Source organism: Heterocephalus glaber, unplaced genomic scaffold (genome assembly GCF_053883595.1).
Source record: "Heterocephalus glaber isolate CG9 unplaced genomic scaffold, H.glaber_assembly_v1.0 deba00001497, whole genome shotgun sequence".
Lineage (NCBI taxonomy): Eukaryota > Metazoa > Chordata > Mammalia > Rodentia > Bathyergidae > Heterocephalus > Heterocephalus glaber.
This window is the reverse complement of record NW_028258320.1, coordinates 16,514,914-16,535,039: the sequence shown is the minus strand read 5'-3', so window position 1 is coordinate 16,535,039 and position 20,126 is coordinate 16,514,914. Positions and strand designations below refer to the sequence as shown.

At 51.1% G+C, this 20,126-nt stretch overlaps 1 protein-coding gene across 8 annotated transcripts in view; it reads left to right on the top strand.

Annotated features, from left to right (window-relative positions):
- Cdh23 (cadherin related 23) overlaps positions 1 to 20,126 on the top strand; it is a 369,425-nt gene that overhangs the window by 19,292 nt on the left and 330,007 nt on the right. For all 8 annotated transcript variants that reach the window (XR_015440528.1, XR_015440529.1, XM_087185444.1 and 5 more), the window contains exon 2: positions 16,569 to 16,640. Coding sequence is in view for 6 of the 8 variants with exons in the window: in XM_087185444.1 (XP_087041570.1) it covers positions 16,574 to 16,640 (67 nt within the window). In the remaining 2 variants the exon portion in view is untranslated. The remainder of the gene's footprint in view (positions 1 to 16,568; positions 16,641 to 20,126) is intronic.

Sequence of the window (20,126 nt, the reverse complement as noted above, 5' to 3'; positions counted from 1 at the left end):
CCTCTCTGTGAACTGGGGGTAGCCAGAAGCACATCCTCCTTATCCGACAGTGCGAGAACTAACCAGCGAGCACCATGCTCACTGTGCTTCGTATATGCTCAACAGAGGATTGCACCACCACCACTGGCCGACCTGCTCCACAGCGGCGCTTGGGTGGAGGGACAGAGAGCAGGGAGGTGGTGGACAGACGCAGATAGAGGAAATGTTACAAATGTAAACTGCAGAAGCCCGCAGTGGATAAACAGTGCCACTCTACAAGTCCTTCAACCCTTCCGCATGTCCCTGAACTGCCACTGTAAGACAATGAGGGAAAAACAAGGAGACTGAAAAGCCACACAAACCTTGCAGTGGTTTTTATGTCTGCATGGCCCTCTTCGAAGGAGGCAGTGGCAGTAGGCACAGAGCGGGCCATGGGTGCCCCTCAACCACACAGCAGGGCTGGTTCCAGCCAGGAATGGTCCCCACATGTCCCTGCCTAGTCTTCAGGCCCCCGCCGTGTTCACCTTGACCTCCTCCCCTTCCCTCCCCTCAGCCGGCCCTGCCTGAGGAGAACCTGGATGCCTGGAGAGGGGGGCAGGGGGCATATGGGAAAAAGCAGAGTAAAATTCCTCGCTGGGAACAAATCTCATTTTCCAGAAAGTCTTGACAAAATGAGGCATTAAATTACAATATTTCGGAGAGCATCGTAATTCTATTGCAGACAGCCTTTCATCACAGAATCTGAAAGCTGGGAAAATACAAAACTCATTAGATTAAAATAAACCACCTACTGCTCTGGAGAAAAGCTTATTTATCAATATCAATTTACTTATGATTACCTTGGCCTGCAATTTGTTATTTTTAAGAATTGTGATTTGTGTATTGCTCATACAGATGTGAAATATTTTTTTCATAAATTGAGTATTTTTAAAAAGATATCCTTGTCCTTAGTAAAGGTTAGAAGGTGGTTACTAGGGAGAGAAGGGGAGAGAGACAGAAGAGAGGGTCAGAAAAGAAATTAAAAGAGGAAGGGGTGGTGGATGGTGAGGGATGTGTGTGAGGGGCTGACTGGGTACAGATGTGGGTACAGTGAGCCAGGACTCAAGTGAAGCCATTGGATCTGGGTTTGTTTGTTTTTTTATCCTAGATAGGGTTTTGTTGTTGTTGTTGTTGTTGTTTTTCCTAGATAGGATCTTGGTGTGTTGTTCAGGCTGGCCTTGAATTCTCCACAATCCTCCTGCCTCAGCCTCCTGAGGTGTGGTCCACCATGCCTGGCAGCCACTGGGTCTTTAAAAGTCCTTTGATTCATTGAGAGGAAGGACATCCTAATTAACCAAGCTGTCCAACGGATGGAGCATGCGGAGTAGGTAGTGAGCTCCCTGTCACCGGAGGTAACAAGTTTGGATTGAAGGTCATGAGGATGCTTGCTGTAGCATACCGCAGTTTCATGGGGGAGGAATGATGGTTCTCTTCCATCCTGGGACTCAGTGACTCTGAATCTGGCACCCTGAGTCGGGGGGGGGGGAACAAAGTCAGGTAGAAAGAGCCCTGGACTGGGTGTCACAAGTGATACCATGGAAAGAGCTCAGTCCCTGGAGCCCAAGCCACCTGGCTTTGAATTTTGTGCTGTGAGACCTTAGTTGGTAACTTCGCCCAGAGCCAGCTGAGCACTTTCCTGTCTCTGGGGCTCTTCCGGCCCTAGACCCTTCCCCGGGTTTCATTGGTCTGCATGTGCGAAAGGAAAGTGGGAGCTGGATCTCCAACAGCCCTGTCATTGCCCTGCACCCAAGCAGGTGACCTTCCTGGTCCAAGGCTCCATTGCTACCTTCCATGTACCTGAGCTGCCATCCCATTTTACAGACAGAAGGTAGAGGCCAGCGAGGAGAAGAAAAGTGCGCCTCTGCCTCCCCACTGCCCCATGGCCCTGGCTCTATTCCTTCTGAGAGGTTGGCACTGAGGTACCCTGGGATTCTGTCTTCAGGAAAGGTCTTCTGTGGGTCCCTGCTTTCCCTTTCTCCCTTCTTCCCTCCTTTCCATTTATTCCTTTGTATTTTCCACAAGTATCATTGAGTACCTCCTATGTTACAGTGGCCCTGTGTTAGGCTCTGAGTGACTGAGGGGAGTAAGGTGCAGCCCTAGTCCTAGGGGCCCAGGGGAGTCTGAGGTCCAGGAAAGGTGACAGACGTGTGTGCACATATCTGTAAGTACACCCATATGCATGCACACGCACCCTGGCAGAGTGCTTCATCGGGGGCATCTGTCTGTTGGGCACAGGGGAGCCGGTTGGAGCCCAGCCAGTGACATCAGGGAAGGGTCCCCAGGCACTGGTGAAGGAGAAGGAACTTGCTGTGGATTTTGTGCCTCTGCAGAGCTGGGGCTTGGGGACAGCCAGGTGGCCTACCTGCATTTCAGCCAGGGCAGGGTTTGAAGCCACTCTTCCCAGGCTCTTCCAAACCCTCTGCCACCACTGGAGCACATGTGGGCAAAGATGGCATGGATGGGAGGAAGGAGACAGCAGCTCCAGCAGGGCCATCTAGGGTCTGGGGAGTAGGATGGGGAGAACGCCAGGGGCAGAGATGACAGCATGGGAGAGCTCAGCCTAAAACAGGTTTCTGCTTTACTTGGTCACACTGGGGTCCAAGCACTGCAGGCCCTGGGGCTTGTACCTCTCATCCACCCTGATACTCAGTTCCATCCTTTGCAAAATGGGGCTGTGCTCCTGCCTCCAAAGCCCCAGAGGGCCAAGTGGACCAAGAGGCTGGCAGCATGTAGCCAGCAGGACAGGATAGACAGTGCGTCTGTCCTGCTCCGAAGCTGCCTGGCTGGTGTCCACCCCATCTGTTCCCCAGGAACTCACAGTCCAGGTGTGGGACTCGTGGAGGACATGACAGGGACAACGTGCCAGACACACGCAGTGGCTCATTGCTCTCACTGCCACTGTCCTTAGCACCTCCTGAATTGGGTGAGGCACAGCGGGGCACTTGAGTCCACTGATGGGCGCATGTGCCAGGCCTACCAGGGGTGCCCTTGGTTGTATCCCCATTGAGTCCACACAGCACCCTCCCCTCCTCAGTGCTGCTGTCTCAATGCAGGGAGGAAACTGAGGTCAAGTGGGCTCTGCACTAGTTCTTCACTGAGCACCTGAAGAAGGGCCAAGCCCGTACTGGGTCCCCTTTTATCCTTTTGGGAGCTGTGATATTAAGAAGCATAAAAACAATTGAAACAGCATCTCACACAATTACACGGGCAGGAAGCGGGTCACAGGTAGTCTGGAAAAGATATATCGCTTAACTTACAGGGAAGGATATTGACTTCCGTTAGAGAGGGTGCACTTTGCCCTTTCTCCTCCTGTTCCCTGGGATGGGGTCCTAGGCCCAGAAGGAGGTCAGCACTCCTTACCACTTGGCTGACAGCATCTCTCCAGCTGGCTGATGGGGCTCATGCCTGCACTTTCCGTGTAGTACCACTTCTGGCTGCAAGGAACCGCCTTTGTTCACTTGTGCAATCATCATTCATCCACTGTTTTCTGCATACCTACTATGTGCAGGCTCTGGCTGCTTGGTCAGCACAATGGTCCTGCAAACCAGCACTTGCACTACAGAATGTCAAGTGCTGTAAAGTAGCGTGGGTGACATAGTAGGGGTCCAGATGCAGGCAGGATTTACTGCTATCTGGATTTACTCATGTATAATTTATTTTGAGGCAGAACTCATATATGATCTAATTTGCCCATTTAAAGTGTCCAAAGCAGTAGTTGTTAGTACATTCACAGGTTGTGCAGTTTGTCAGCACATTTCCAACACCTCAGAAGGATGCCCCATCCCCTGTGGCTTTCCCCCCCACCCTCCTGTCTCCCCATCCCAGAGTAACCACAGATTTACTACTTCCTGTTGTCAGAGAGTTGCTTCTTCTAGGTGGTTCATGCGAAGGCACTTATACCTCCAAGTCCTGTGGACTGGTTTCCTTGGTGTCCTATGATTCTCTCCTGGTTCATCTACCCGGTGCTAGGTCCACACTTTGTGCCATTTTGGGGCCAGAGACCTTCTGCCCATGGAATGTGCCACATTTTCCCTCTCTATTTACCCGCTGAGGGACATCTGGTTTGTTTTCACCTTTTGACTATTGTGAATGAAGCTGCTGTATGCATGTGTATAGTCTTCATTTCTCTTGGGGACATACAAGGGGTGATTGAAAAATAGAACGTGTTTAAATTTTTAAAAAAATTACATAAAAGACATATTGCCGAGAAAAATGGGATGAGTGGGTTAGAAGCAAGAGAGTATTTTGAGGGGATTAATGGCAATGTATCTTTAACTGCAATACATTTTAAAAATCGAAACATTCACCATATTTTTTATCACACTTCATTGATCAACAGTTTACCACAGTTTCTGTCAAATAAAAATAATGTAGTATAGGGCCGGGGATTTAGCTCAGTGGTTCCGCCACCTGCCTCGCAAGTGCAAGGTCCCAAGTTCGATCCCCGGTACCAAAATAAATAAATAAATAAATAAAATAATGTAGTATGTCCTTATCCACCTTATTCACTGTGTCTGGCATCACATGACTACTTCTTTCCCAAAGTCAAAATGACTACGAAAGGTAAGCGTTTTGAATTGATTCGGGACACCAATCATTCAACGAAAGACTCACGAAAGAGGACTTCCAGAATTGCTTTAGAAAGTGGCAAGAACAATGGGGTGAGTGTGTTCAAAGCGAGGGGGAGTGTTTTGAGGGGAATTAATGGCAATGTGTCTTTTACTATGATACATTTTTAAACATTTAAATATTCACTGTATGTTTTGATCCTACCTTGTACAAGGGATGGACTTGCTGGGTTATATCATGTTGAGGAACTGTCAGACTGTGTCAAAGCAACTGCACCAATTTCTGCCTTCCCACCAGCTGTAGGAGGGCTGGATTTTTTACCTTATCACCATTGCTTACTCTGATCCATCCTTTCCAACACAGCTACCTTCGTGAGAGTGGAGGGGGCTTTTGATGCTCTTGGTTCGCATTTTCCTGATGACTAATGATGCTGGGCATCTTTTTGTGTGCTTGTTGGCTATTTGTGCATCTCCCCATGCAGGGTTGTCTATTCAAGACCTTTGCTCATTATGAACTGCGTTGTCTTTTTACTATTGAGTTATAAAACTCTTTATAGGTTCTTTATAAGTTCCTTATCAAGTATATGATTGACAAATACTCTCTATCTGTGGGTTGCATTCTCACTTTCTTGATAGTGTTCTTTGAAGCACAAAAAGTTTTAATTTTGGGGAAGGCCAATATATATTTTCTTTTGTTGCTTGAGCTGTTGGCATCTTATCTAAGAAACCATTCCATAATCTAAGGTCATGAACATTTACACCTAATTTCCTCCTAAGAGTAGTCTTAGTTGTTAGCTAAGTAGTCTTAGCTCTTCCATATAGGTCTTTGATCCCTTTTGAATTAATTTTGTATGTGGAGTAAGATAATCCAGCTTCATCCTTTTGCATGTGGCTGCCCAGTTGTCCTAGTATCATTTGTTGAAAAGAATATTTTCTTTTCTCAGTTGAATGGTCTTGGCACCTTTGTTGAAAATCAGTTGACCATAGAGCCATGATTTTATTTCTGGAGTCTGAATTTTTTTCTGTTGATTTTTCTGTCTGTCCATATGCCAGAATCATAGTCTTGATTGCTAACTTTCTTGTAGAAAGGGATGTTTTCTACTTTATTAAAATACGATTAACAGCTTAGATAAAAAGAGAAATGATACAAAACCACCTGTAATCTCACCATTCAGAGATGCAAGAGAGATACAAATATGCATTGTCTGTTTTCTATCCAGATACATACATATATAATTTGATTTTTTTCTAACATGGGAGTGCACTGCGCATTTTCTTGTAGCTTGCATTTTCTGTTTAGCAATTTGTCATGAGCATTTTCCTTGTCGATAAATGTTCGCTTGAAACATGATTTGCAGTTGCCTGCTGTACAGATGCACTGTAATTTACTCATGTAAACTTCTGTCACTGATTATTGAGTTGCCGTTTTGTTTTCTAGGATAAACAGTGCTGCCACGAACATCTTCAAAACAGAAATCTTCTTGCCATGTTTCTATTTCCTTAGGGAAAATTCCTATCAGTGGAATTGCTAAGTCAAAGAGCGTGGATGTTTTTAAGGCTATAATTTATCATGCCAGATGTCTTTCCAGAAAGTTGCGCCAGTTTGCAGTGGAGGAGATTTTTCACAAAGAAATTACTTCTAGGACTAAACCGACTCGAGAGCAGGCGGGTTGGTGCGTTGACACTGAAGGTCCCTCCGGGTTGCTGTGTTCAGAGGGAAAAGCTTGGCAGATGGCAGAGAAAGTCATCAAAGGCAGCCCACCCTGCCAGAGCTTGCTCGCCCCTGGCCGGGGCTCTGGATCCCTCTGCCTCCTGTGCCTTAAACAGCGACTGGGGAAACAGACCACACCAGGAGAGCACTGTGTGCCTACAGAAGGTGTTGAGAATGGGGAAGCAAAAGTGGGGTGTGGTGAGAAAAAACATGTGGTCAGCTGAGCCAGTGGGGTGTGATCAGGGACAGTCTCTAAGCAGGCGACAGTTAGGCTAAGATAGGACACAGAGAGTTAGAGCGTGGTTCCTGAGGGACAGCTGGACTGCATTTCATCTGAGGTGTTTGTAAGCCTGTTTGGATGGGGCTGGTCCCTGCTCTGATCTGCGCTTCCTGCTGATTGCGTGGGTAATATTTTTTTGAGTGATAATGTGAGATGTGTTATGTTTTTGTTTTGTGTTTTTGGTACCGGGGATTGAACTCGGGACCTTGCGCTTTTGAGGCAGGCGGTGGAACCACTGAGCTAAATCCCCAGCCCTATGAGATGTGTTATGATTATTTACTTATTTATTGTGACACTGGAGTTTGAACCCAGGGCCTTCACATTGAGCTACATCCCCGGCCCTTTTTTATATTTTTATTTTAAGACAAGGTCTTGCTAAGTCACTAATAGTTGGGCAAGACTTGAACTTTCAGTCCTCCCGCTTCAGCCTCCAGCATGCTGGGATTACAGGCGTGTGCCACCATACCCGATATATATATATATGTATATATATATATTTTTTTGGTATTGGGGATCAAACTCGGGTCCTTGTGCTTGCGAGGCAGGTGGCGGATCCACTGAGCTAAATCCCCGGCCCTCTGACATGTATTTTTTATTGTAATAAAATAAGCATAGCATAAAATTGGCCATTTTAATCATTTTGGAGCACACAGGTCTGTGGTGTTCAGTATGTTCATGCTATGTGCCCATCACCACTGTCCATTTCCAGAACTTTGGCTCTTGTAAAACTGAATCTCTGTCCCCATCAAACCCTAATTCCCTCTGTCTCCCTTCCCAGCTTCTGTTCACACCATCCCACTCTCTGAACTTGACTATTCCAAGTACCTCGCATCAGTGGAATCAGTTGTCCTGGCTGCATCTGACTTATTTCATTTAGCTCAAGGCCTTGGGGGACTCATCCATACTGTAGTGTGTCAGAGTTCCCCGCCTTCCTAAGGTGGAAAATATTCCACAGTATGGATTTGCCACATTTTGCTTATTTATTCACCTGTCAGTGTATAAGCTGCTGTGAACGTGGGTGTATAAATAACTGTTAGGGTTTCTACTTTCAGTTTTTCTGTGTATATGCCCATAATTCCTAAATTTTGTGGTCATTCTAGGCTTAATCTTTATAGAACGGCCATACGGTTTTCTATAGTGGCTTTGCCATTTTGTATTCCCACCAGCAATGCATAGGTTCCAAATTTCCCACATCCTTGCCACCCATGTTTTGTGTACGTGCATGTCTTTTGTGATAGCGCTCATCCTGCTTGATGTGAAGTGATGCCCATGGTGGTTCTGATTTACATGGCCCAATGCGGGTACTGTTGGCCATCATTTCACATGCTCCTTGGCTCTTTGTGCATCTTCTGTGAAGAAGTGTTCATTCAAGTCTTGTACATATTTTCAAATTGGATTGTTGTTGCATTTTAGGAGTTCTTTATGCATTGTGGCTGTAAATCCCTGCCAGATATGTGATTCACAAGATTTTCTGTGGGTTACCTTTTTACACCTTTGATAATAGTCTTTGATTTCATGTAAGTTCTTTTGTTTTGTTTTGTTGAAGTCTACTTTATCTGTTTTTTCTTTTCTCGTCTGTGCTCTTGGTGTCAGATCCAAGAAATTCATTGCCACATCCAATGTCATGAAGATTTTCCTTTATGCTTTTTATATAGTTGCCTGTCTGTCTGTCTGTCTATCTATCTATCTATCACCTACTTACCTGTCATTAAATTAATAGTGCTCGTCCCAATCAGTTGCCTTGACAAAGTGGCAGAGCAAGCTGGCACTAGAGTCATTTATCTTTTCTCACATGTCTGTGGGTCCGATGGAGGGTCAGCCAATCTAGGTTGGGATGGCTGAACTTGACCCACACCCATGCCTGTGTTTGATCTACTTACCCTCCTGGAGTCTGTCTTGGGCAAGTTCTCCTGGGTTGAATAGAGGGAGCTCACTGGATGGCCCCTCATACGTTTGGCCACAGCAGGTGACATGACCAAGCTCAGCATAATGGGTGGTGATATGTTCTCTGCTGACCAAAGGCCCCTGCATGGGTATAGATGCATAATCCTACTGCAGCGGAGTGAAGGGCTGGGGCCATAGCTTGAGAGGCCGGGAGGGGGCTGCTGAGGCTGGAGTGGTGGCAGTGGTAAGGAGGGGCGTGGCAGTTAATGGGTGCATGGGAGATATTCCTTAGCTGGATTAATCAAAAGATGGCATCAAGACTGACCAAGTGGATGGAGGTGAATTTTCTGAGATGGGAAAAGCAGGGGCTGGAAACTTCTTGAGAAGAAACTATAGTAGACTGCTCCTGCTCCTGTTAAGTGTGAGACACGGGCTCTCGGGTGAATGGCTGTGCAGGATGAAGCAGGCTATGCTTGCAAGGCACTGAGGGTCATCTGCAGATGGAAGATGTGGACATGTCCAACCAGTCTCCTCGGCTGGGATAGGTGCCCCTGAAAATAGACAAAGGACAAGGGGAGCTGAGGGTCCCCTTTCTGGCAGGGGCCAGGGTGGCTCCATGCAGGGGGTGGCATTTGGGCTGTGCCTGGACAGTAAGGCTGCGTATGCAGGGTGGGGCCAGTGGCTCTGCAGGTGGAGGGAGTAGCTGGGCAAGACTGGAGGGAAGAAAGGGTGACCCTGGGAGGGTTGGCAGCAGGTTCAGCAATGTGCCAGGCTGGGGCAGGCTCTGTTGCCTGTTAACCCACTGCTGAATCAGCGGAGAGGAGGACACTGATATTGATCAACTTCTTTGACTTTGACTCTTGACTATGTCCCTAATGTGCAGGGACCCAGCTATCTGGAACTTGTAAGGAGAGCAGTGATGGGTGGATGCACTTTCTAGACTGCTAGGGGGTGCACTTGGGGCACCACCTTTGAAGGGCAGTTTTTTAGCAGTTACACATATAGGAACATTTCCTGCTCCCGAACACAACACAGATGGAACTCTGTGTGTGTGTGTGTGTGTGTGTGTGTGTGTGTGTGTGTGTGTGTGTAGGGGCAAAGATCTTCTTTGTGGCTTTCTTTGTCAAAGCAAAAGATTAAGACCATCTGCATGTCCATCAATGGAGGAAGAGTTAAATTATGGCTTCTATCTAGTAGGACCCTCTGCGGCTCCTAGAAAGAATGAGGCAGCTCTATGGGCATGCCTATGAAGTGCCTCTGGGACATGCAGCCAAGTGAGACAGTGAGGGGTAAGGCTGGCATGGAGTTTCAGTTACTTGGGAGGCTGAGGCAGGAAGATCACAAGTTTGAGACCCCCCTGGACAACTGAGTGAAACCCTCTCTCAAAAAAAAGGGAAGGGGATTTGGCTCAGTGGTAGAGTGCTCACTGTGTGCAAGGCTCTGGGTTCAATTCCCACTACTGAAAAAAAAAATATATATTTAGTAAATAAGAGTAGGATGGCATGGACACCATGTTGATTTTTTTTTTTTAGGGGAGAGAGAGAGCTGATGCTATGTTCCCCTGGAGTGAGTGACACTTCCAGTGTGACCTCTAGGAAGGAGGTGTGGAGCTTGGGCAGAAGGAGGCTTGCCTTCTCCCATGAATGCTTTTGTATAGTTAGTTACTATGTCCATAGATTGCTTCGAAGAAGAATCAAGTTTATCTTCTGCTGGATGATTCTTTAGCAGAGTAGGTGGAGGACTCAGAGTCACCAGGCTTCATGTGGAAAACACTGGACAGTGTTGGCTGCCCCCTGGGATCTCGGGCCTCAGGCCTCTCCTGGCTCTGCCTGCTCACCTGCTCAATCCCCAGGTGTCACTTAACTGGAGCTTTGCGGGGAGGAGCCAGGGGAAGGCACAAGAGCAGAATGGCCACAGGGTGGTCTTGTCCCCCCTTCCCATCCGGAGCCTCCCAGCCAGCGGCCAGGTAGTGAGGGCTCTGAAGCGTGGTCATCGGTGGCAGACAGTGGCTTGTCCATTAGTGGCCTAATAGTGTTGTCTGCAGGCGCCTGCTTGCATGCACGAACCTCTGTGTGTAGTGGGGGTGAATAATCCCCAAATTGTATTTGATTTCTACATTGTATTTCTGTATTTCTATTCAAAGTTGAATGCATCTGATTTTATGGGAATTCATAACAGTTCAAACGAAATTGTGGCACCCTGCTGTGAAAATCTCTCACTCCTCAGAAAGTGAAACTGCTCACATGTCCCCTCGTGCCCTTCCCTTCCCCCCTGCTCTGTTCTGGGATGCAGGGCTCCTCTGCCCTTGAACCTCCTGCCTGGGCTGCAGGGAGTGGCAGGAGCTGGTGGCTGTGGGGGTCCTGTGCAGAGCAGGCCATTTCCTCTCATGTCCTTTGTGGCCCAGAGGCACTTGATGAACCCCCTACAGATCTGCTTCCTCCAGCCTGGGCAAAGAAGTGGGCCAGGAAGGAGGAGCCCTCCAGGTTGGGCCACAGGCCTCACCTTGGGAGTGGGCATCTTGTGACTACATTTCGTGGGGGTCACAAAGCCCAGCATGTGTATGAGTGACAGCACATGTGGTTGTCCTTGGGGACACGCTTTCCTTTCTACCTGCTAGTTTTCTCTCTCTGGGAAGGATGGGGTCCTTCCACTCTGTGGGATCACCTGCATACCCAGGCCTGGTGTTGGCCTATTCTGCCACTCAGGGTGCCCTCAGATCGGGTGTGGGGAGTCCCAATCATGGGAGAACTTGCACTGCATCATCCGAGAGAGGGAAGCAGATGGTAGGGCTAATGGGTGGAGGGGCTGTGGCCTTGGACCTGGGACCCACTGCCCCAGACAGAGGGAGCCCCACGTCTTACAAGTGTCCATGTGGTGGACAGGCAGTGGGCAGCCAGAGGAGGGTTGGGGGTCCTCAGAGCTGCAAGAGGCCAACCTGGGGTGCAGACCTGGGACTGTAGGATTAGGAAAGAATTGTCTAATCAGAGTTGTGCATCTGTTTGGAGACTGGGTGAGGTGTCGGTGGGTGAACATAGAAAGACCAGACCATTCATTGTACAGAGATTGGTGTTTACTATAGGAAGTGTGGAAAGGGCAGAAGGTAGGTAGAAGAAAATAAAGCCACCATAACCTCACCCATTGGTGACACCACGGGGTCATGATAGCAGTGTGTGTGCCCATCTCTACCCGACTCCACACCCTCTGTTTGCTGCCTGTGGAGCCCTGCAATTGAGCCATCCCCTCTGGGGACCTGCGGATTTCAGTGTCCTAAAGAACACAGCAGTGGACATCTCCGTGGCTTGGTGTCCATGCATGCCACTATAGTTTTCTCAGCTGGTGTTCAGTGTGGACTTGCAAGGCCATGGGGCTCTGAAGGTTTCACAGGCAGATCGATTCTCTGCCAAGTTGCCTGAGCTCAGGATGCAGGGGCCTCGCTGACCTTGCCGGTCTGCTGGTTCTCAGTGCCAGTCTCCCTCCATGCTGGTGACCCCATCCCACCCCTCTAGCCTAGCCTCAGGCCTGCACACTGGGTGAGTGCATCCAGCTGCCTGCCCACCATGGCTGCTTGGCTGTTGGCAGCCTTACAAACATGCCGCATCCCAGCTGGACATCTGCTCCTGTCCCTTGGCCTGCTGCATCTGCAGCCTCCTGCCCTGGCTAATGGCAATGTCACCTTCAGAGGCTTGGGCCGAAAGCCTTGGGGCTTCATTCATTCTTGCATAGCCACATCCTTCCATGAGGAAATCCTCTCAGCTCTGCCTTGAGTATGCCCAGAGCTCATACCAGGGCTCACACCCCACCCCTACAGGGAATCCCTATCATCCCAGCCGGCACCTCTGCAGCATCCTCTGTACCAGGCCGATACTTCTGCCCTGGGCCCTGAAGGGCATCCTCAGCACAGCAGCCAGCTGCTTTAAACTTCCATCACTCATGTCTCTTGATTGCTCACAGTTAGTGGTCTGCAAGGTGTCCATGATGACCCTTTTCTGTATCTGTTTCCCCCCACCCCATTTCAGCCACACTGGCCTGTCACATTCCTTGAGCCCACCAGGTACCCTCCTGCCTCAGGGCCTTTGCACAGGCTGTTCCCTCTGCCTGGAGTGCTCTTCTCCCAGGTGTCTGTGTGGCTCGCTCTCCTGCTTCCTCATGTGTCACCTTCTCAGTGACCCTTGGTCATCCTTCCCCTGCTCCTTTCCTTTTCCCTTACTGCACCTTCTCCTAGCACGCTGTGTGACTTACTCATTCCCCTCTCCTGGGCAGGATCATCTTCTCTTTTGAATCCTTGGGGCCTGGCACACAGTCAGGTAGACATGTGCAATGCGGCTCGACCTGGGCTGGTCTGAAATCGGCAGTCAGCTCCTGCCAGGGGCAAGGATGGTTCTGCAGGGAGCAGCAGGGGTAAGGTGGGGATCGGCATGATCACCTCGTGCTGTGGCGTTGTCTTCCTGGTGCCAGTTTCCAGAATGACGCCTTTCAGATGCTGGCAGCTGGGAAGGGCAGAACAACCAGGAGCCCCGGCTGAGTGAGTCCTTTTGTCCCTGCACAGGCAGCCTGGCCTCCCTCCGGCCTTGGGGGGGGCTTAAGGATGTCGGGATTCTCATCCAGGTCCGGCCCCCTGGCCTCAGTGTAGACCCAGGGTCCCCCCACCAGCCCCTCAGCTGGGCCTCATCCAGGACACCACAGCCCCTGGGGCTGAGGCTGGGACCCTAACCTCGAGAGCCATCAGAATTTGGTTCAAATCCAAACTTGCCTTCTTAGCTGTGTGGTCTTGGGCAAGTTTTTGAACCTCTCTGAGCCCCAGCATATAGAGTATAGTGTGTATCCCAGCACTTGGCACCCAGCATCGGTGTGGTGAATCTTTGACATCTGCGCAGCTGGTGGGAAGCCCTGGGATTCCTCTCTCTGATAGCCCTGGGCAGTGGCAGTCTGTGTCATTATTTGACATTTAGCACATGTTTCCGGTCATTCGCGTGTCCCTGTGCCCCCACAGTGCCCAGCACACTTTGGCGTGACAAAGGATGTTGGGAATTGGCAGCCCCTAGTTGGCTTTGGGGCCTGGTTGTGTCTCTTGGGCAGAATTCAGAGCTTTCTGCAAGGTTTTCTGCAAGAGGGACCTGTAAGTCTGGCACCTGAAAGATTTGGGGCAGCAGACTGTGACCCTGCTGTGGCAGGTCTCTGGCATGTCCCAGCCCCAGGAGGGTCGCCTGGCATGGAAGGTGTGTCTGTGCCTCCTGATTAGTGGGAGAGGTGAGGGTGGGTGGGAGTCAGGCTCCATCCCCAGGGTGCTGCAGGCTGGCATGGTGGAGGAAGCACCAAGTTGTACTAGGCTCAAATGGGAGGCCCAGGAGGCTGAAGAGCAGCTGCGGCCCAGGGCAGAGTGAGGTTGGGCTCTTCCAGGGGGTCCCTGCCACTCATTGTGGCCCCAGTGCCAGGAGAACCCAGCAGGTAAAAAGAGCCAGCATCCATCACCACCGGGCTGGAGTTTGGAGCTGGGGCCTCGGCTCTCTGGGACTCGAGTTCCTCCGCATTGCCAGAGAGCCAGGGGAGAACAAGGTCTGGAACCTCAGGGAAAACCAGTAGGAGGACGAACCGTTCTGGCCTGGCCACTTTGTTTCCTTCTTTGGACCTTGTGTCCCCTCACCCATTGCCAAGGCTGGAGACAGTGGGATGGAGCTCAGATTGTCCTGCTCTTAGATAGGGCTGTGCTTGACCACCCTTGACTGACACATGGGACCACCAAGGCATATTGTGCACCAGAAGGGAGGAGATGAACAGACATTAAAGGGGGGAAGTCAAGGCTCAGTGTGCCACTGCCTGAGCTGGCCCTGTGGGATTACGCTGGCGTGGGTGCTGGGTACACGGGCTCCCTTCTTGGCGGACGTGCATCTGCTGGTCATGGGGTGTGTGTTGTGCTCCCCCAGAGAGTGACTGCACCTCAACTCCCATGGGAAAGGAGCTGAGGAGCAGAGCATGGTGTGATGGAAAGATCTTAGGCAGACTCCGTTCCAATCCCAGAGGGACCTTTCTGAGCCTTAGTTTCCTCATCTTTAAAATGGGGACAAGGATATCTACTTAATAGAGATATTTTGGAAAACTGAGCAAAAACAGGGGAGGGGTTCCTTTTCTTCCTTCCTCCTTCCTGTACTGACACTTCCTGTCACACTGAGGGACAGCATGCATTCTCTAGCTATTTGTGGATGATGCTCTTAGCAGATGTTTAATTCTCGAAACATCTGGTTTGCAAAGGCAGAGGGCTGGAGATTTTTTTTTTTTTTTTTCCTAAAGGCACTCACTCACTGTGAGATGTCAGATTGTCACTTAATTGCTCTGTGCCTTGGTTTCTCCACTTGTAAATCAGGGATAACACTAGCACTGCTGGCTACTGCTTTGCAGGCTGTGATGGGATAATGCGGCATAACAGATGGAAAGTGGGTTGAATGTTTAGGAAATGGCATCTTGCTCAACCTTGCTTGTAGTTAGGGAAATGCAAATGAAAACAGCAACACTGTACCATTTTTTCATGGGTCTGATTGGCAGCTATTTAAAAGAGGAATCACCTCTAGGTGGGCACACAGGCCCTCCCGTACACTGCTGGAGGGACTGGGAATGGCCATCACCTCCCCAGAAGCCAATGGACAATGGCTCATGGGAGTTTATATCCACGCGCTGGGATGTATTTAATTGACTCAGAAGTCCTACTGTCAGAGAACTGAATTAGAGAGCAAAGTCTCAACACAGTTCCTGTAGAGATGTCCATGGTGCTGCTGCCTGTGGTGGCAGGAACCTGGAAGTGTCCAGCAACCCATCAGGAGGGTAATCTCTACAGTGTAGCATCCATACTACAAACCATTATTAGTGTGCCAGGGAAGGGGGCCCTTCTATGCTATGTTGGCCTGGAGGGCTGTCTGTGGAATATCATCACCTGAGAACAGGGAATGGCTTTTTTTGTTTCTTGAGACACTGTTTCACTATGTAGTTCAGGCTGGCCTTGAACTCACGGTGATCCTCCTGCCTCAGCCTTCTGAATGCTGGGATCACGGGTGTGGCACAAAGTACTACTTAGGGAAGTACTTACTTCTGAATTGAATTATTTGCCAACATTTAAAAAATTGAATTCAGTTAAGGCCCAGCTTTGAGATTTTTGTTGAGAAAAAATCCCTCTTGGCTGAACCAAGTTAGCAGCTGGCACTTTTGGACAGCGCCTGTGGGTTGAGCCTGCCGCCCTGGCCAGTGGCCAGTGTCTCCCGCCAGTGTCTCCCTACGGGCGTTTGCCATTCTAACCTCAGTGATGGGTCATTAGACTTAGAGGAGGGAATGCGGGGCGGGGAGGGGACTGACCGAGGGACCCAGCCTCCCTGAGTCACCTGCGTCTGAGGACCTTATTCTTCCTGCAGCTTCTCACACTTTATATTAAGTGCAAGGAACATGAAAGGGCCCCGCGGGCTGTCATGTGCAGTGTTGGTCAGGAGCCATCGGCGGGGCCACCTCACTGTCCACTCAGGACGTGGGCTGAGAGAGTCCCCTCCTGTCCCGACACTCTTGCCCCGAGCTCTTGGCAGAGACGTGCATGTCTCCCGCACAGACAGCCCTCGCCTCCAGTCCCATGTGCCTCCCACTGCCTTCCAGGTCACTTTTATTTGGGTACTGGGATTGAACCCAGGGCCTTTGCACTGAGCTACACCCCCAGCCCTTTTTCTTTTTTATTTTGAGACAGGGTTTCATTAAGTTACTAAGTTGCCCAGGCTGGGCTCAAACTCAAGATCCTCCTACCTCAGCATCTCAGAGTGCTGGGATGATAGGCACACCTGGCTCCCAGCCACATTCACCTTTTGTGCCTGTTCTGAGATTTGCTCAGAGTCTCCCCACCGCACCCCTGCCCAGCCCCATCATGCCCAGCTCGCTGTCTTTTGCCCAGGACTGGAGCACGGTGAGACCCGATGATACAGAGCTTCTCTTCCTCCCTGCACCCTCTTCCCCTCGGGAGCTGATTCCTCCCCCTTCTCAGGCCCAGTTCTCCCTGGTGCTATAGAGGTGGGGGTGTTGGAGGGCTGCAGAGTCACCCCCACCAGGAAGGAGTATCTCACCCCCTTCTTCTTTGTGTCTCCAGGAGCCATGAGGGGCCACGTGGCTGCCAGCTGCCCTGTGGTCTGCCTCTTCATGCTGATCTCTGGATGCTGCGGTAAGTCCAGCCCTCCCCTCTCTCCCCAGGCTAGAGGGTGTGTGGGTACAGCTTGGTTGTATCCTGGACCCTGGGGACTGCTTCGCTGTAGGTGACAGGAGATGCCCTTCGCTCTCTGGGCTTCAGTTGCCTTCTACAACTCACACAGGCTGAAAATACCAGCTGTGTAGGGCACAAGAGAGCAGGGGAGGAGGAGTCAAGAAATACTTAGACTCTGCTCTGTGACCGTGAACTGTCCTTCTCCTGGCACAGGGACAGGCCCCAGTTCTGCTCAGTTTCATGGCCATCTTTTGAGCACCTCCTGTGTGTCGTCGTGTGCACGATATGCCCAACTCTGGAGGATGGACTTTGTCACTCATGCTCCAGTGGGTCAGAGTGTGGTCAGGGAGGCCACATGCAGGGTTTGCTATAGCGCAGGTACAGGGCGAATGGCATGGTCACAGGGACATCCGGGGCCCAGAGAAGTCCATGAGAAAGAAGATGGGAGTCACTGTGGGGCGGGAGAAGCCCAGGCAGAGGGCAGGCTTTTGCTCTGGGCTTTGAAGACCGAAGGGCATCCTGGAGGAGACAGCCTGAGCAATGGTGGGCAGCCAGGAACTGTCCTTTCTGCAGGGACGCTCCCTCCCCCTGCCACCAGTGCCAGCTCTGGTACCACAGAGAAGGCCAGAGGGTCCAGGCATTCCTTGTCCTGTGGCCCTGGACAATGGGTAGCAAGGACAAAAACAGCTCCGAAGGCAGCCCATGACCGAAGGCACGTTGTGTGTGGTGTCCCCAAGGCCGAGATGTCCCCTGGGAAGAACTGTGGGCCTGGCGTGCCTGGCGACAGAGGCAAACACATTCCTGGGGGTGGGGCGTTCCTCCACTTCAGGGAGCTGGTGGCGCCTCTGGAGGAAGCACAGCCTCTTACTTGTTGGAGTGTCGCTATCATCCTGCAGCTGAGGAAGGTCCCCTCTCCTCACCTCCACTCTTGAGGATCCCTGCTGGAATGTCTCCTGGCTGGGAGTGAGCAGCCGAGGGTCACAGCACAGGCCCAGACTCTCAGGCAGAGCAGGAGCTTCAGACCCCCTGTCAACCTCCAGCGGAGAATCTGAAGCCTGCAGAGGCCACTGGCCCAAGGTCGTCCCTCTGACCCTCCAAGGGGCTTTTATCAGATTTCCACCCCACCTGCCCTCTCTGTCCCATGCAGGAGGACTCATCAGGGCAGCTCTGGCCTCTCTGGTTTGTGGGAGCCAGGACACTTGCCCTGGCCTCCCCAGACACTCTGTGACCTTGGAGATTCATCCCCTACACCCCACCCTGTTCCTCTCACTTTCTCCAGCTCTTATGAAGACACATGGATGTGAGATACAGTGAGTGCCATCCTAGCTGGCCCAGTGGGATGCATCTGTCTTCCGAGCCCTACCCTTAAGCCTAACTAAGCTCTCAGGTGAGGATGGTTCATGCATAGCACACACACAAGAGAGGAGCACCTGCCTGGCCTCACCCTGAGCATCCTAGTGCCACTTTGGTCATAGGGTCCTCAAGCTTAAACACCTTATCTCTGGTATAGGAACCAGATAGGATTTCCCTTCCTGAGCTGTGAAAATGGCCCTCAGAATATGTACATCAAGTACTTACAATAGTGCCTGGCACACAGTAGGTGCCTAAAGAACGCATTTAGTGTTAGCTCTGTTATCAGCAGTCATCTTTCTCTAAGGGGAGAAAAAGATGCAGAAAACAAAAAAGTAAAGGAAGGCCACCCAGCTGCTCTGTTGTAAAATGTGGGTGATCTGCCTCTCAGCATTGCTTCTGTCTTCAGGATCCCGCTGTCTCATTGCTGGGCACACCCACACTTCCTGGTCCTCATCCCAAGCAGCCAGTGCTGCTCCCTTAGCATGGTGGATGGTGGCTGGCCTTGGGGACAGAAGCATGATTTCCTGTACCATCTTCCCGTGCCATCCATCTGCCTGTGCCCACCCCTCCCTTATCCCCTGTCCCTCCCCACCTGGTTTCCGACTGACTCTGGGGGCTGGCTGATGCCTCCTCAGATGTCAGATCAGTTGGCTCCACATACTGCCAGCTCCATCACCTTCAAGTCATCATCTCCTCTCTGCACAATCCTGCCCTTCACCCTTCCTTTTCCTGGCCACCACATACTCCTGGCACTTGTCATTCTTGGGAGCCAGCCTGCCTCAAATCTGGGCTTAGCTGCTTGCTGGTGCTCCTCAAGCCCTCAAGCCCTGAGCCCCCATGCCATGGTTCCCAGTGAAGGGTATACTTCCGGTCCTGGCCTTCCGGCCATCCTCTGGCCAGAAGCCTCCCTCGCAGGCAGGGCTGTTTGGGCATCTCGGAGTGGCCTTCTGCCCTTCTGTATGCAAATCTTTATCATTCCACACTCTGACCCCCTCTGGGTCTCTGCTGGCTTGGGCTCCAGGGGAGTGGGCAGGGGAGGGCTGAGGGGCCGGGCATCACTAACAGTGCTGTGGGCTCAGGGACAGAGAGGTCATGTTGGGCCCTGACGCTGGGATTTTCCTCTCTCTGAACTCATCTGCTGCCCTCCCTTTCTTCCTGTCCACCCACATTCCCACCTCACTAGAGACCTCAAAGCTCCTGATGCAGCGGTTTGGCCTGTGGAGTACTCGGCCTTTGTGTTTTAAGTGGTTTTAAGAGAGTAAGTCACCTCTCTGCCTTCCCTCCCTGCCAGCCCCTCCCAGTCCTCAGTGCCTGTGATGGCAGCCCAAGGCCACCCTGCTGCTGAGGGTGACAGGCCTGTTCTGAGAATGCAGTCCCGCTTGGCTTATGGCAGCCGACACTGGTCCCTGAGTCCCTGCCCGGCGGCCCGTGCTGAGCTCCCTGCCACCGAATATAGGCAGGTCCTGTAAAAGGAGATTTCAAAGGAGCGATGGCACCACAGGCAAATTTGCTTTTTCTTGCAATTTCCCACCCCCACCCCCAAGCCTGCTGCTAAGTTCCTGGGCACCCAGGGCCTTCTGCCTCGGCTCAGCGGCTTCCTGCTTTCCTATTTTGGGAACCCAAGGCTCCCAGCAGGGATCAGAAGCCTCCTCCTCTGGGTGTGATGGACACACTTTTATTAATGCCAGTATTAATAATAGCTACCATTTATTGAGTGCTTGCTGTGTGCCAGGAGGCACAGCACTAAGCGCTTTGTGTATGTAATCTCATTTAATCCTCCGGGTAGCTATGAAGTAAGTCCCACTATTATTGCTATTTTTGCAAGAGTAAACTGAGGCATGGGACAATTGTGTGGCTAGAAAGAGGTACAGGGAGGTTTCAGAGAAGGTGAGGCCCTGGCCACCGGTCTCGCCCTGAGGTTGCTCATGTGAGGGGAGGAGTGTTTGTGGGTGCAGATGGGCACTTGGGGTAGTCAGGGAGGGCGTCTTGGAAGAAGTGACATCTTCAGCGAGATGTGAAGGATGGGCTGGAATTTGGCAAGTGCAGGTGGAAAGGCCAGCAGTGAGAGAGAAGCCAGAGTGTCTGAGGGCAGGA